The sequence below is a fragment of the Cucurbita moschata genome, unplaced genomic scaffold, assembly GCF_002738365.1.
Source record: "Cucurbita moschata cultivar Rifu unplaced genomic scaffold, Cmos_1.0 Cmo_Scf00001, whole genome shotgun sequence".
In the NCBI taxonomy this organism is placed as follows: Eukaryota; Viridiplantae; Streptophyta; class Magnoliopsida; order Cucurbitales; family Cucurbitaceae; genus Cucurbita; species Cucurbita moschata.
In genome coordinates, this window is record NW_019268517.1 from 7,582,505 (window position 1) to 7,596,954 (window position 14,450).

Consider the following 14,450-nt stretch of genomic DNA (forward strand, 5'->3'; position numbering starts at 1 on the left):
TATACGGTTCTACATCAAAATGTTCTTAAAATTGTTTACATCAAAAGAGAAACAATCGAACATGGACAAAGACTACCAAAACCTAGCACCAAACTTTGATATGTCTATGTCCCCTTAACTTCGTTGCTCTGTAATGTTTTTCATCATGTGTCACGTATCATTAAATACCGTCGAAAAGGATAAGATTAAAATGAGTGATTATAAAAATACTCAGCGAGTTGGGAGTTTTTTTTGTTTGGTCCCAAAAGTATGCTTATCCAAAAAGTCATATTTTTAGGCTTAATTGGTCTACGCGTGCAACTAGCTACGTCGCCGCGTTCAAAAACTCGAAGAAATTTGAATCAAATGGATCGAATTGATACCAACATACAACAGCTGGTCGCGTCTTCCTTGCAAACGCAGCAAAAATCTGAAATCAGTAGCGGCGGAGCTATGAGTTTTACAGCAAACGGCGGTGGAACGACGGACGAAGCGGTCCACGGTGTTACGCCAGCCTTTATAATGCATTGTCGGCTGCCCTTGTTGGTCACTCTTACAACTTGTCGGTCAGCGGCCGGTGGTATTTTTCAATTTTTTATATTTTTAATAAATTATTATTATTTTCTTTTAATTTCCGTTCTTGGACCTTACACTACTCAAGCCCATACTTCCTAAACCTTTATTCCATGGATTGGGTTGGGTTGGGCTTAAAAGGCCCGGCCCATCCTAAATCCAGCCCATTAAACAAACAACAATAAACTATGATAAAGTTGTCATTCGTGATGTGTATATATATTATTAATCTTTGTTTATTATTTATTTAATTAAGAATTATTAAATTAAAATATATGGTATTTTTAAATATAATTAATAAATAATTCATAAATGAGCTAAAATTATAATATATATGATTTTCTATTTTAATTATATATATATATATATATTATGACTTTTGACAATAAAATTATAATTTAAATTAAAAATATTTTTTTTAAAACATGGTATTCCTTTTTTAAAAAAAACATTTTTTGAGTTTATAAAATAAGAGTTAGTGAGGTAAAACAAGTAAACAAAATAAATAGCGTCTGTAACTATGTTTTTAATTGATAATTTTTTTAAAAAAATTAAAAGTTAAATAAAAGAATGTTCTAAACACATCAAATTAAATACATATAAATGACACATAATAAAATGTTAATTTAATGATACATAATTTAATTGAATTCTTAATTAGTTTATATTAATTAAAATTTGTTAGTATAATGTTTAAGTTACCACAAACAACTTCCATTAAGAACATACCTTTCTCTAGACTGAAGATAAGTATTTTTTTTTTAAATGCGTTTATTATGTTTTTCAATTAAGTTAATGATGAATCGGATTAGATTTAATCTACCGAAATTCAACTCAAATTAGTCGATTTAGATTAATCCAACTATTCCTTAACTTGAACTTAGATCTCTGACATGCTCCACGAGATGGAGCTTCAAAAGGTTAGACAAGAGTTGGATAATAAGCGGTTGATTTGATTGTGATGGAGTAGAGGTTCGTAACAGCCAGAACCCACCGCTAGCAGACATTGTTCGTTTTAACCTATTACGTATCGAAATAAAATAAATTTTTATTTATATTATGTATATCATTATCTAATTTTCAAATGTACGTAAATATCATGTTCAAATAATAATTTAATAGGTTTATGGTAGAGGGATAAAGTTGAGTGTTTTATTTCAGTAACACTATTGATAAACCTCACTTGGCAATTGTTACAAATAATTTGGTCAAAATGGTTTACGTGGAAAGATGTGAATAAATATATTGTATGTAATAAGTTTGTATAAGATTATTACACCTAGAAATGTAGGTGTAGACCGTTCGCGATTAATTAAAGAATCGTCAGCAAATATATATATATATATATATATATATATACTGTCAACTTCTCCCGATTCAAGATTATATATTGGGAGTCATTGTTATTACTTTCTTGCTTGCTAATATAACGTTTATTTCAAAAATTTATCTCTACCCTCGTTTTCTAAGACCTTCTCTTAAACCGTGGCCAGAGGCTCGAGCATACGTCACTTGGTCGTAGGCGACGTAAGAATGAATTGACTTAGCTCACTTGTCGTTGGAAAGTGAGTGCCGCACAATCGCAAGTCCACTGCCATCAAGAATGCGAGTGTGACAAGTGGTATTATATATATATAATAAGCATTTATTCCCAAAATTTTGGGAGTAAAAACTAATATTTTAATTTTTTTTCTTTTCAGATCCGATTGGGAAAAATGTAGAAGTAGGGTCTTGTAGTATTGAATTTATTTATTTATTTGATTTGATACACAAAGATTCATACAATAATGTTCATATTTTGAAGATGGAAATCATAGGAAGATCGCACTCAGGATCAATAAACATATAGCAATCTGGTAGCTGCCATGGAAGAAACCTAGCAATTAGTGCGCCCAGAATTTACACGATTTTGGAAGCGCAGCATCTAATGCGGAACGTGAAGCGGCGTTGTTCCCTGTTTACTTTTTTTATGCGTCACTTTCTTCCGCCGGGTTTCTTCCCGGTTCCACAGAGCTTGCCGGGATTTCAATTCTGAAAAATTTTCCCATTCGAAAACCGATTTCAATCATTACCCATTTCTCCTTTTTCGTTGAATGACGTTCACTTGTGCTATTTAACGAGAGGGTCACCGTCCTCCTCCGACTTGGGAGCAATTTGGCTATGGCGGAAGCGGAATTTTCCGATCAGAATCGCCTTCTTAGATCCATGGAGGATCACAAAGGGGAAGATCATGATTTAGAATCGCAAGATGGAAATGGGATTCAGCCATTGAGAAATAACAGTGGAAAACGAGGTGTGATTTTGGATATGTTTCATCATCTCAATCGTGGAGGAAGCTTCTCTGGTCGTCGTCTTAGTTATAAGCGTCATGATATGGATAATCATGCCGCTACTTTCAGCCCTACTTCTCTTAATATTGTTGGTAGAGCTCGTACGGCCTCTTCTTCTTCTTCTTCTTCTTCTTCCGATCGTCACAACAATTTCAATTCATATCCTCTTCATGCCCCGACTGGAAGCGATACCGAAATTGACGAAAATGTTGATGATACTGCCGCTCCTGAATGGGCTTTGCTCCTTATTGCCTGTCTCCTTGGCCTCGCCACCGGCCTTTGTGTTGCAGCTTTTAACATGGGGGTTTGTTTCTCTCATCTGTTGATCTTTCTTGATGTTCTGATTGATATCTGCAATAATGGTGCATCCTTTTCCTTTCATGTCTTCATTGTTTCTGTACCAGATTTCTTAGTTACTAATGACTTGATAGCTACATTCTGGTTTAATTAACTATTCAAATTTGTACCTGCTTTTTGTCCATTTGGTTGGTGATGATGTTAGCAATTTAAGATTGAACAGGCTCAGCCGAATTCCAATTGTTTTTAGTCACTAGGTGTTACAATGCTTCTAATATCAATAACGAAGACGACGAAGACGAGATGTTTAGTCCCCCATAAAAGAAAAAGTAAGAAGAGAAAGTGGTTGATCTTAACCTATTAGCTTATGCTTTTAAATTCAGTGTTGATTCAACAAAAACAAAAGAGAATAAAGCCAACATTTTCAACTAAATTGCACTTTCATAGCAGCTCTCTTGAATAAATTTTAGTGACTGCATTATCTTGGTACTAAAATGTTTCTCTCCTTTTAGCAATTATGGTTTAAATAACTTTTTGGCGTCCTGGATGAACTTGGATATCCTCCATTTCTTTTTAAGAAACAATATTGTATTTTGTGTGATTTTCCTTGTTTCAATGAAAATATCCTGTTAAAGAAGAGCTCAATTAAGATCTTGAATGACAATAAGCTTTATGAGAATTTTGCTGATGCCATGGTTCTCAAGTAGGTACATGTAATCCATGAGTGGGCCTGGGCAGGCACTCCAAATGAAGGTGCTGCTTGGCTTCGCTTACAGAGAATGGCCGATACTTGGCATCGCATTCTATTGATACCGGTAACTGGAGGTGTTATAGTGGGTATGATGCATGGTTTGCTTGAGATACTCGGCCAAATAAAACAGTCGAGTACTTCCCAGAGGCAAGGATTTGATTTACTCTCTGGAGTTTTTCCTACAGTTAAAGCTATTCAGGCAGCCATCACTTTAGGTACTGGCTGTTCACTGGGTCCTGAAGGACCTAGTGTAGATATTGGGAAATCATGTGCCAATGGATTCTATCTTATGATGGAAAACAACAGTGAAAAGATAAAAATAGCATTTGTTGCGGCTGGTGCAGCTGCTGGAATTGCTTCAGGTATCAATTGTTTTTTGTTCCTGATCTTTCCTTTCACAGATACGTCTGCATGATCAATGGCTAATCTTTTTTGTGACCTTCTTTTAGGCTTTAATGCAGCCGTTGCGGGTAGCTTCTTTGCAATAGAAACTGTATTAAGGCCTTTACGTGCAGAAAATTCACCTCCATTTACGACTGCAATGATCATATTGTCATCTGTTATTTCTTCTACAGTCTCAACTGTTTTACTTGGCACGCAGTCTGCTTTCACAGTACCTGCTTATGATTTAAAATCTGCTGCTGGTATTTTTCACGCTCGCCTTTCATTCGGTCGTTTAAATTATCCAAAATCATCATTCATTTAATTGGCATCATTTTGGGGCATGAATCTATGCATATCATAATCATTGCCATCCTATATTTGTTTCTTTTTTATTGTTGTTGTTATACCTTTAAATTTGATGAGGAACATTACAAGCTTCATTGATACAGAGAGAGGCATTCTTTGAAGTGAAGCTAGATATAAGTTCATGCTTAACAATGTGAGAGATTAAAATCTACTAGGGAAATCGACAATCAATATAGAACGGAGAGGAGATAGGGCTCCACTTCACTAACGCCTCTAGAAGTCCAGAATTTCCCTTTTGGTTTATCATTAATGATGACGAGGAGAAAAAAAGGACACCGGAGACACGAGCCTATAACCGTATGCTCCATTTATTATTGAATCCTTTAGCTTTAAGAACGGTATAAAAAAAGTTCTAATCCACTTTGTGGATAGCTTCCTTAGGATCGAGTGTGATGGCAACCTTTTTCTTTTCTTTTTCCAATCATATATGATTTGTAGGCCAGTTGGACTGAGTGAGGTTGTGGGATAGTATGGCTTTAGCTCTTACAAATTGGACTTTAGCCTAGATCTTATATGCACTTAAAAGGGGTTAGTTGTGGATTGTTTTGGCATCTTTTCTCTTTGGTGTCAGCATATGAATTTTTCGCCGAGGTTAGCATCAATGGTATCAATTTCAAAGAATCTTTGTAGAACTGCCGTGGAACAATTTGACTGTAAAAAGTGTCTGAATCATTAATATACACGCCTACTAATTTTGATTGATTACTGATTACCTCATGTTTCATTGTAGAACTTCCGTTGTACTTGATATTGGGAATGCTATGTGGCGTTGTGAGTGTAGCAGTGACACGTTTAGTTGCTTGGTTCAGTAAATTATTTGATTTCATCAAGGAAAGATTTGGCTTTCCTCCTGTTGTCTGTCCTGCTTTAGGCGGCTTGGGAGCTGGAATAATAGCTCTCAAGTACCCTGGAATCCTTTATTGGGGTTTCACAAACGTTGAAGAAATCCTACATACTGGGAATCGTCCTTCTGCTCCTGGGGTTTGGTTATTAACTCAGATAGCAGCTGCAAAAGTTGTGGCCACTGCTCTGTGCAAGGGTTCTGGGCTCGTAGGTGGTCTTTATGCACCCAGTCTTATGATTGGTGCCGCTGTTGGTGCTGTATTTGGGGGCTCAGCTGTTGAAGTTATTAATGCTGCAATTCCTGGAAATGCAGCTGTTGCACAGCCGCAGGCCTATGCATTGGTAGTTTTCTTTTTCCCTAGTATTTTTCTTGTTAACAGTAGATGATGCACTACTTGTCTCTTTTAGTGGTTACTCCAGGCAATATTTTGTTCAATTCTTTATTATTTGATGCCTTTATACAGGTTGGAATGGCTGCTACACTGGCCTCGGTCTGTTCGGTGCCTTTGACATCGGTTCTACTTCTGTTTGAGCTGACAAAGGATTATAGGATACTCCTTCCACTCATGGCAAGTATCCCCTGATATCTTTAGTACATTCTTACGGAGACAATTTTTTTAAAAAGAAAAAATCTGTAAAGAATAACCATGTCTAGTTGAGAAACTGGATACCACTTTTCCTTGCAGTAAATCAGAGCTCGCCTTAAAATGTCATTGCCCTATGAATTAGTTCTTCCACATATCGATTTAAAATTAGTAACCTTCATATAGTTTGTGGAAATCGAAGGCACTCTTGGAATCCTGGAATTAATGGAGAACCTTCAAGTATTTTGCCCATACTGCTTTTGATAAAAGAAATTATGGTAATTAAGGATGTATGTAATGATGCAGATGTGGGTATGTCTAGGACTAAACTCACTTTCCATAACTTTTTGAATTATTATCTTGAAGGCTTCCATTATGGATATTTGTTTTCGAAATGTCTATTTCTGAACCTCTTGCTCGGTTTCGTCATCATTTTTAATCCAAAATTGGGAGTTCTCTTATTAGAACAATGATAAAAGATTGAATCTGAGCGTGAATTGTAGCTTTTAGTAGTTTCCTTGACAGTTGAGCAGCCGTCACTGCACAATTCAAACGCGGGGAGTGCTGGACATTTTAGAACTCTTTGACATCTTATTCTTACGACATATTTTTGAAGCGTAAACTTCTCAATGAATGGATCTTATTTTCCTTACTGCTGCCAAATCTATGAGCAGGGAGCTGTTGGCTTGGCCATATGGGTTCCTTCAGTTACAAAACAGACCAAGGAAATCGAATCATCTGAAAAGCGGGTTTCAACTAGAGGTTATAGTTCTCTTTCTCCTCCTGGACATAAAGATGGGGCATCTTGGAGGTATGATAGTGGTGATAAGGACTTAGAGCTCTCTGAGGTGGTAACTCCATCTGACCGGGAATCTAACTATGAAGATAATCTTCTCGAAAAACTAAAGGTACCTATTTCTCCATCCGTCCTCCGCCTCCCTCTATCCCTTCGCAGCTTGTTATTGATCCGAATTCTTATACTCGACGTTCCTGCCTTCCAGGTTTCTAAAGCGATGTCAAAGAACTATTTGAAGGTTCCGTTGTCTTTGTACTTGAAAGACGCACTGAAATATATGAAGGATAACCAGCAGAACTGTGCATTAGTGGTTGACAAGGATGATTTACTTGAGGGAATATTGACAAATGGTGACATTAAAAGATATCTCTTCAAGAAGTATGGCGACACTCTGAAGAGTGATTCACTGAGTGTACGTATCGATAATGCCTAGCAATTTTTGTTCCATGCTTTATTTTTAGACCCTGCTGGTTCTTGATCTTGGTTGCATAATCTTAGAAAATGAGATGAATGAAAATCAAGTATCTAGAAAACCGATGTCTATGGATACCTGACCTTTATTTGCTCATTTTGTTAATAATTCCTGCCTTGAGCAAACTCGCTATTATGGCAGGTGGATACCTGTCTAGTGTCCTCTATTTACACTCGAGGGATCAGTTATCGTGGGCGAGAACGAGGAATTTTGACATGTTACCCAGACAATTCTCTGGCAATTGCTAAGGAACTAATGGAGGCGAAGGGTGTCAAGCAGTTGCCCGTCATTAAGCGTGGCAGAGGAAGGAAAAGAAGAATTGTAGCCGTTCTCCACTATGATTCAATTTTTAGCTGTCTCAGGTTCTTATTGAATCTCAAAATATGGTGTTTTATAAATAAATTATCGTTTGCCTTTAAATAATTGGTACTTCCTGGATTTATATTCTCAAAAGGCTCAAGCCACCTGAAATTCCATGCCGATTTATCCTGGGAAGAGAAAAGAAAATGTAACCAATAAAACAGTCTCCAACTTTTTTGGATATTACAAGGTCCTGACTTGATAAAAGGAAGAATGTCTCAAGATTCATGGTTTTTGCATCTGGATTTTTCTTCTAAAAAGATCTTTTTTCTTTTTTTTCTTTTTGTTTCTGTGCAGGGAGTTCGTCAATCACAGAGAGTTCGTCAATCAAAGGGAAAAAGTATATCCTAGTGGAAAAGAGATCGTCGTCAAGGAGAGCGTTGCAGATAGTCATTAAGGAAGTGTGCAACAGATTCAGAGCTAAAGTTCTTCAGCATTCAGAATTAAAGAACAAGCTGAATGTTGAACTATGATCTGTTTTATTCAGAATTCTTCCCGTTGATGACAGAATATCTTTAACCCTCTGGTTGTTCTTCAGCGAAGAGGTAAACTATATGGTGAGTAAATCTGATATATAATAACTTTCCATGTAATTTAGCAAATTGTATTTTACGCAGAAGCAACAAAATCCAAAAGCTGTAACATAATACACAGATTATTTCAGAAGAGTTGGAGAGGTTACTGAGAATTCAGGCTAAGGGATCCATATGGTTTATATTAGGATATCTATGGGCCATGCCTGTTCAAAGGATTCAGTCTCCTTACATTTTAGGTTTCAATGTTAGTTGATTCATTCACCATTCTTTGCATTGGAATATGTACTCTTGATCTGTAAGTTGTGATGGTCAGGTCTAGTGGAATCATTTCAATGAATTAGCTCATTCCCTCCACATGATTTGTTGGGATTGTTTTCTTGGAAATCTTAATGAAGCAATGTATTCTCCCCTACCCCTTTTCATATCGAAACACTTCATTGTCGTAGCCCCGCCCAACTGCTTCCTGTCTTTGAATATCGATAGTCCAACGACTTGAAATAATGTTTTGGGTTAGTCTACCCCAATGGTTTTTGTATTTGAGAGCAGCCCCTTCTGTCAAAAAGTAGAACATTGTAATGAAGCTCTAGAACTGTTGCTTGTTAGGGATGTAAGAATTCAATTTTTTGTAAGGAAATACGAAATAATATAGTCAACAGATTTCGCATCATAAACCAACTGTTTTAACTGAATTATGTTTCATCGACTGATTTGATCAGCTAAACCAAAAGCAGAAGAGAGAAATAACTTTGAAAAGATTTTACTGATGGAACGGTCATATATGTGTATTCATATATAATGACTGTGTGTAGAGTAAGGACTTTTACTTTCCTAGTGAACAAATATTGGGGGGAAAAGGTAAAATAAGAACTCACATCTCAGGTCCAAGTGGAAGCCTACTCATAATTTGCTGATACACGGTTGAACCATGGGAAAAGTTCAAGCCAAGGTCAGATGTAGGTTCTACATTGGGCTCTCCTTTTGGCAACAAGAAACCCATGTCATTAACATGGTGTGCTTGTGCTAAGTATGGATGCATTGGCAGAACAGGAAGCTTGGCTTGGCCAACGGCTGCCATTGTCAGATTTCTCAGTCCAGGTGGGTTCATTCCAAAAGAGAACCCATGGGCACTGCCCATCTGCTGTCTTCCAGGAAGGCTAAACACTGGCCTTTCAAATCTTGGAATGGTGTTCTGAGGCTGGGGTGGCCCCGGTCTGTGAATATGAGTTTGAGTCGTTGCGGTCGAGTTTTGTGTGGTTACTGGACTGGATGTACTAGAACTGATGTGGCTGCTGTTGCGAGCAGCAGGAACATCATGATTGTGCTTTCCTTCGTATGTCGTGATCACAGACTTCAGGTCATGTGATGCCCGCTCGACATGCTTCCTCACTGTGCAGCCAGGATTTGTGCACTTGTAGTAACTCCTGTACACAAGCAGTTGGTACACACCATCACAAACTTGTCAACAAATACACCTGGTGACAGGATGATACCACACACAAACATGGAAATTTGATGTACCTAGGATTTGGATTTCCTTTTACAACCTTCTGCCCGTATTTGCGCCAGCGATAGCCATCGTCCAGAATATCTACTTCACTGGTAGTCTGCACGACAACTCTAGGCTCACGGATAGCTCTAGTGGCCCCGCTCATTTCCGTTACATAAGCGTCAAGTTTCCTGATATATCAAAGCAAACCAAGTTAATTTCATGGTTTTTCCTAAATCCTATCAGTTAGATACTTTCATAAAATAAGATAGTAATGTGAAGAACCTTTTCTTAGACTCAGACTCATCTCCTTCCCCCTCATATCCCAATGTTACACTGCCATGGGTGCCCCTATCATCTTCATCTTCATCATTAGAGAATGTGGATGAGGCATCAATGGCTTCAACTGTTTCAACATGACTGCCATTTTGAGCCTGTGAAGTATTAGGCTGATTGCCATATTCAGGACCCAAGGATGCTGAAGAAGTCACCTCAAGGTTCTCATGCATCCAATCAGGAGCTCCATTTGGAATCCGTTTTTGTGAATCTCCCCAAAGGAGACCTTCAGCAGTCTGTTGGCCACCTTGTGCAGAAATGTCTAGTTGCATATTGATATGGGAATCCGAAGGTCCGGTCGCTGCTCGTCGATAGGGCGAGGGCTTTGGGTGATTATGTGTTCCTTTATAGATGATCTCTGTTATATGACCCTCATTAGATCGCTCGACTTTTTTCTTGACCTGACAGTTTGGATGCGTGCACTTATAATAACTACGAGGGTACTCGCTTCCTTTAACCTGTTTTTGTCCATATTTTCTCCAGTTATATCCATCCTCCGAGGGGGCGCCACTACCACCACCAGCCATGGAATCCCCACTGCCTCTTTGCTCCCCTTCATCCGGTTGCTCATCGAGTGGTGAAGAATGTTCACCACCACCACACAAAGAATCAAAGGTTCTTTGATCATCTGACACGGTCTTACCCACATCATCTCTCTCGACGCATGACGTAGAGAGTCCCACTTGCGGATGATGACTGATTCTGTTTTGAGGTAAAGACAGAGATGGTTCTACAATATGAGATTGAAAAGAATTTTCTGAACGTGGAACTGAAACCTCAATTCTCGGACAAGATTGTGGAAGAACAGTGGCAGAATCTGTCTACAACCATATATTGGAGGGCAAAAAGATTAGCAAACAAAATCAATGTGCAGTCTCTTGGTGTATATGCATCTTATAAATTGGCAACAATGGAAGGTGAAATTACTTTGCTTGCTGCACCGAGATAAAAGAACGATCCAGATTCCACACCAGAACTGAATGCAAACGATGTACTGTTATTGTTGAATGGATTGACGCTGCCTTTATCGTCGCCCTCCGACATCATCATTGAGCTCCGATTACTAACATTCGGCAAGAACGGGAACTTTCCAGTTGTGGGAGATTGCTGAGCCTGCAGTAAGACATATGGAGGAAGAAAAACTTAATGATGAACAGGTCAAGATTATGAATGTTCTTGAGGTCTATTTACAAATCAAGAACAGAATTTAATATCAACCAACTAGAAGACTTAGCATCTGAATTCAGCTTTTACCAGTGAATTAGAAAGAAAAACAGGTGAATCTAGCAATGTAGTAGGACTGAGACCAGGCGGTATTGTCAAGTAAGGAGACTTGGCATCTGAATCCAGAGATTGATCAGTGGATCTAATACTCTCTGTATTCAATCTTGGAGCATTAAATCCAGCTCTGGCAGCAATCCTTTCGACAAGACCCCCACAGAATTTCTGCCCCGAAAACGAACTTAAATCCATCGACCGATCACCAGAATTGGCACTTGGGATCCCGCCTCTTGCAACGGTGTTGTTCGATACCGGATGTTCTCGAGGCCTTTGAAATAGCTCTTCAGTTTTATCAATGGTGATAGTATCCATTGCAGGTCTAGAACCAACATCCTCCCCTAGCATTGCTGAGAAGAAGGCTCGTGTACTGGGACTTGGAGGCACCCAATCCCCAATTATAGCAACGTTATCATCAGTCCTCCCCATTACTACTGGATTGCTCGGTTAATATAAACTCGAAAACCTCGCAGAAATGTTGAGAAATCCTGAAGGGAAACAATGCAATGAATCATATAACAATCCATATAATGTAATCTTGATTGCAACAGAAAATGGATTGGAAGCTGGAATGAGCATGCATGAACAATCCCACCTCCCAAACAAGACAGAGCCATGAACAAGCATTTTCATTCTTGTAATTTTCACATCTTAATCGTCTTTACGACCATATATGATTTTCGATTCTGTAACCTAATAATCAAACCCTAACATGAAACTTAACAACAACAAAAAAACATGTAATAAATCCTCTAAAACAGTGTCGGATCCGAAGATCGCGCGAAGATCTAAGCATTTCGCATTGAGGCCAACAAAACAAAGTTTCAGAAACAGAACAGAATCAAAACCAGAGAGACAAAATTGAAGAAACTTACAAGAAACACAAAAGAATATAGAGCTGAGTGATTACCTGAGTGATTCGGAGGCCGAAAAAGAATCAAATAAGAGAAGAACAAGAAAAAACGGGTTAGCGGCAAAATCCCAGAAGCAGAATCGGAGTTCAAAACTGGGTAGAAATTAAGATCCGAAAACATTATGAATCATTTTGATTATCGTGATTGAAGGAAAACGAAAGAGATAGGGAAGAAGGGGGGAAAAAACAGGCACCCCAACGCCTTCTTCGCTGGCTCCTTTTGTCTCTCAAATTCCCTTGAAAAAGCTCTGGTCAAAACCCAATGATCAAACAATGGCCACACCAACAAAATTACAAGAAAGATAAGCTTTCACTGTTGCAATAACCAGAAGGAAGAAAATGGGCGAGAGCCTTTGAAGAACAACAAAAGCTCAAAAGCTGAGGAGATGGAGGAAATGGATGGAATCTTTGAATTCCAAGGAACAAAAGCAAAAAAGTGAAAATAAAATTTTGAATTTTAAAAATAATTATTTAATTTCCAAAGCTTCTTTTTTAGATTTTACAGAGTATTATTGTCTCCCAATCAATAATAACCATTTTTTGTTTTTTTTTTCTTTCTAATTTTGAAAAATCTATCATTAAAAAAAATAGTTGTTATTACAATAATTAGAATTATTTTAAAGAATAGACAATAATAGAATTGATTTGGTGCCTTAAAATCAGCAATAATATTCAATATAATGTAATAGATCTTATAGGTTACCCAACCTTTGTTACATATTTATATGAATTTTTTTAAACAAATTTATAAAACCGATAACAAGGCAAATTCGGTTTATGTGAACCGAGAATGAGAATTTTCGATACTCGTATCTTTTTTTAATTCTTGTAAAAAAATTAAAATAATTATTTATGTCATTTTTTTTATTGAATTCACAGGACAATTGAAAATGAGAATTTTCCATTTTTCGTGTCCATATAATTAATAAATCAAACATTTTTTTTAGAAATCAAATTTCTTAATTTATTTTAAAATATATTAAATTAATTATGATTTTTTTTTGGGAGTGTAAAGGAAAAAAGAAATTAATTCTTAATTTAGCTAATATTTAATTACAACCATAATAAGTAAAAGGGCTTTTTTTTTTAATCTTTTAAGAAATTAAGTTTATAATGTTTAATAATAAAAAAATAATACTGTTAACAAAAATATGGCAATGATTGAATTGATTTTTTTTAATATAAAAAAAACTTTTGAAATTACGATTTTACTTGTTTTTTGTTTTTTTTTAATATGATGATTTTTTATTTGAATATAAAAATTGGAAATAAGAAATCAACTAATACTGAAATGATATAAATGTTATTGGAATTAAATTATTTTTAAAATTATAGATTAATATAAATCAAAAATCATAAACCTATAATGTATTTGAATTAAAAATTTTATGAAATAATTGAGGTTTATAATATTTTATAAAAAATATATAATATTATTAAAAATAACAAACATAATTATGATTGGATTGGATTTTAAATAAAAAGAAAAATACTTTTGGAAGTACAATTTTACTTCTTTCTTGTTAATATGATGATTTTTTAAAATTCAAATATAAAGAAATTGAATATAAGAACTCAACTCAATAAAAATCATAAATAAATTACAATTCAATCGGACATACTTTCATCCAAATATTAACGGCAAAATCATTAACGTTTGATTATGAACAAAGACTAACTAACATTATGAACGTTTCATGTCTTTTATATTCATAAACGTCATAAAAGTAGTACATATTAAATATAATTATAAGATTTTATATCTTGAATTTCTATGCATTATATTGTATAAAATGATATTAATATAATATGTATATTCATAAATATATTATATACGCGTCATTATTTACATAATATTTATTACTTTGTATGTAACGGGTACGAGTATTCGCATTTTGTTGGAGGAATGGACTTTTCATCCACCGTCGAAGCATTGAAACCATTTTAATTTCTAAAAGAAAACAATAAACACGAGAGCAAGAACTACTCCGTAGAAACCGTAACGTTTTTTTGAAATATTCCAACGACTTAGAATTTCTTTATCTTCATTATTATGACCCGAATACAAGGTAAAGATTTGTGGGATTTTTGCTCAACATACAAAACTATATAATATTTAAAATAATTTACAAAATCAATAAATTTTGAAATTCAATTAAATTTAAT

At 36.0% G+C, this 14,450-nt stretch overlaps 2 protein-coding genes across 7 annotated transcripts; one reads left to right on the forward strand and one right to left on the reverse strand.

Annotated features, from left to right (window-relative positions):
- Positions 1 to 2,307: 2,307 nt before the first annotated feature.
- Positions 2,308 to 8,655, forward strand: LOC111453029 (chloride channel protein CLC-f-like). Of its 6 annotated transcripts, XR_002712212.1 has the most exons (11): positions 2,308 to 3,186; positions 3,887 to 4,292; positions 4,380 to 4,574; positions 5,411 to 5,865; positions 5,988 to 6,092; positions 6,782 to 7,015; positions 7,109 to 7,315; positions 7,517 to 7,737; positions 7,830 to 7,925; positions 8,051 to 8,280; positions 8,353 to 8,655. XR_002712212.1 is itself a non-coding variant. In XM_023093974.1 (10 exons), exons 1-9 carry the CDS (start codon positions 2,713 to 2,715, stop codon positions 7,885 to 7,887), a joined length of 2,355 nt encoding a protein of 784 aa, XP_022949742.1. In that variant the 5' UTR covers positions 2,308 to 2,712; the 3' UTR covers positions 7,888 to 7,925; positions 8,033 to 8,090. The 6 variants fall into 6 exon arrangements, 4 of the variants coding, with proteins under 4 accessions (XP_022949742.1, XP_022949722.1, XP_022949733.1 ...); XR_002712205.1 differs by lacking the exon at positions 7,830 to 7,925 and having other exon boundaries at positions 8,033 to 8,280; XM_023093974.1 differs by lacking the exon at positions 8,353 to 8,655 and having other exon boundaries at positions 8,033 to 8,090.
- LOC111453084 (probable WRKY transcription factor 2) lies at positions 8,526 to 12,697 on the reverse strand. Its single transcript, XM_023094029.1, has 7 exons — positions 12,282 to 12,697; positions 11,348 to 11,859; positions 11,021 to 11,206; positions 10,043 to 10,914; positions 9,790 to 9,948; positions 9,144 to 9,692; positions 8,526 to 8,823 (listed from the first exon to the last, which is right to left on the reverse strand). The coding sequence occupies exons 2-7, from the start codon at positions 11,798 to 11,800 to the stop codon at positions 8,787 to 8,789; spliced, it is 2,256 nt and encodes a 751-aa protein (XP_022949797.1). The 5' UTR covers positions 11,801 to 11,859; positions 12,282 to 12,697; the 3' UTR covers positions 8,526 to 8,786.
- Positions 12,698 to 14,450: the final 1,753 nt, after the last annotated feature.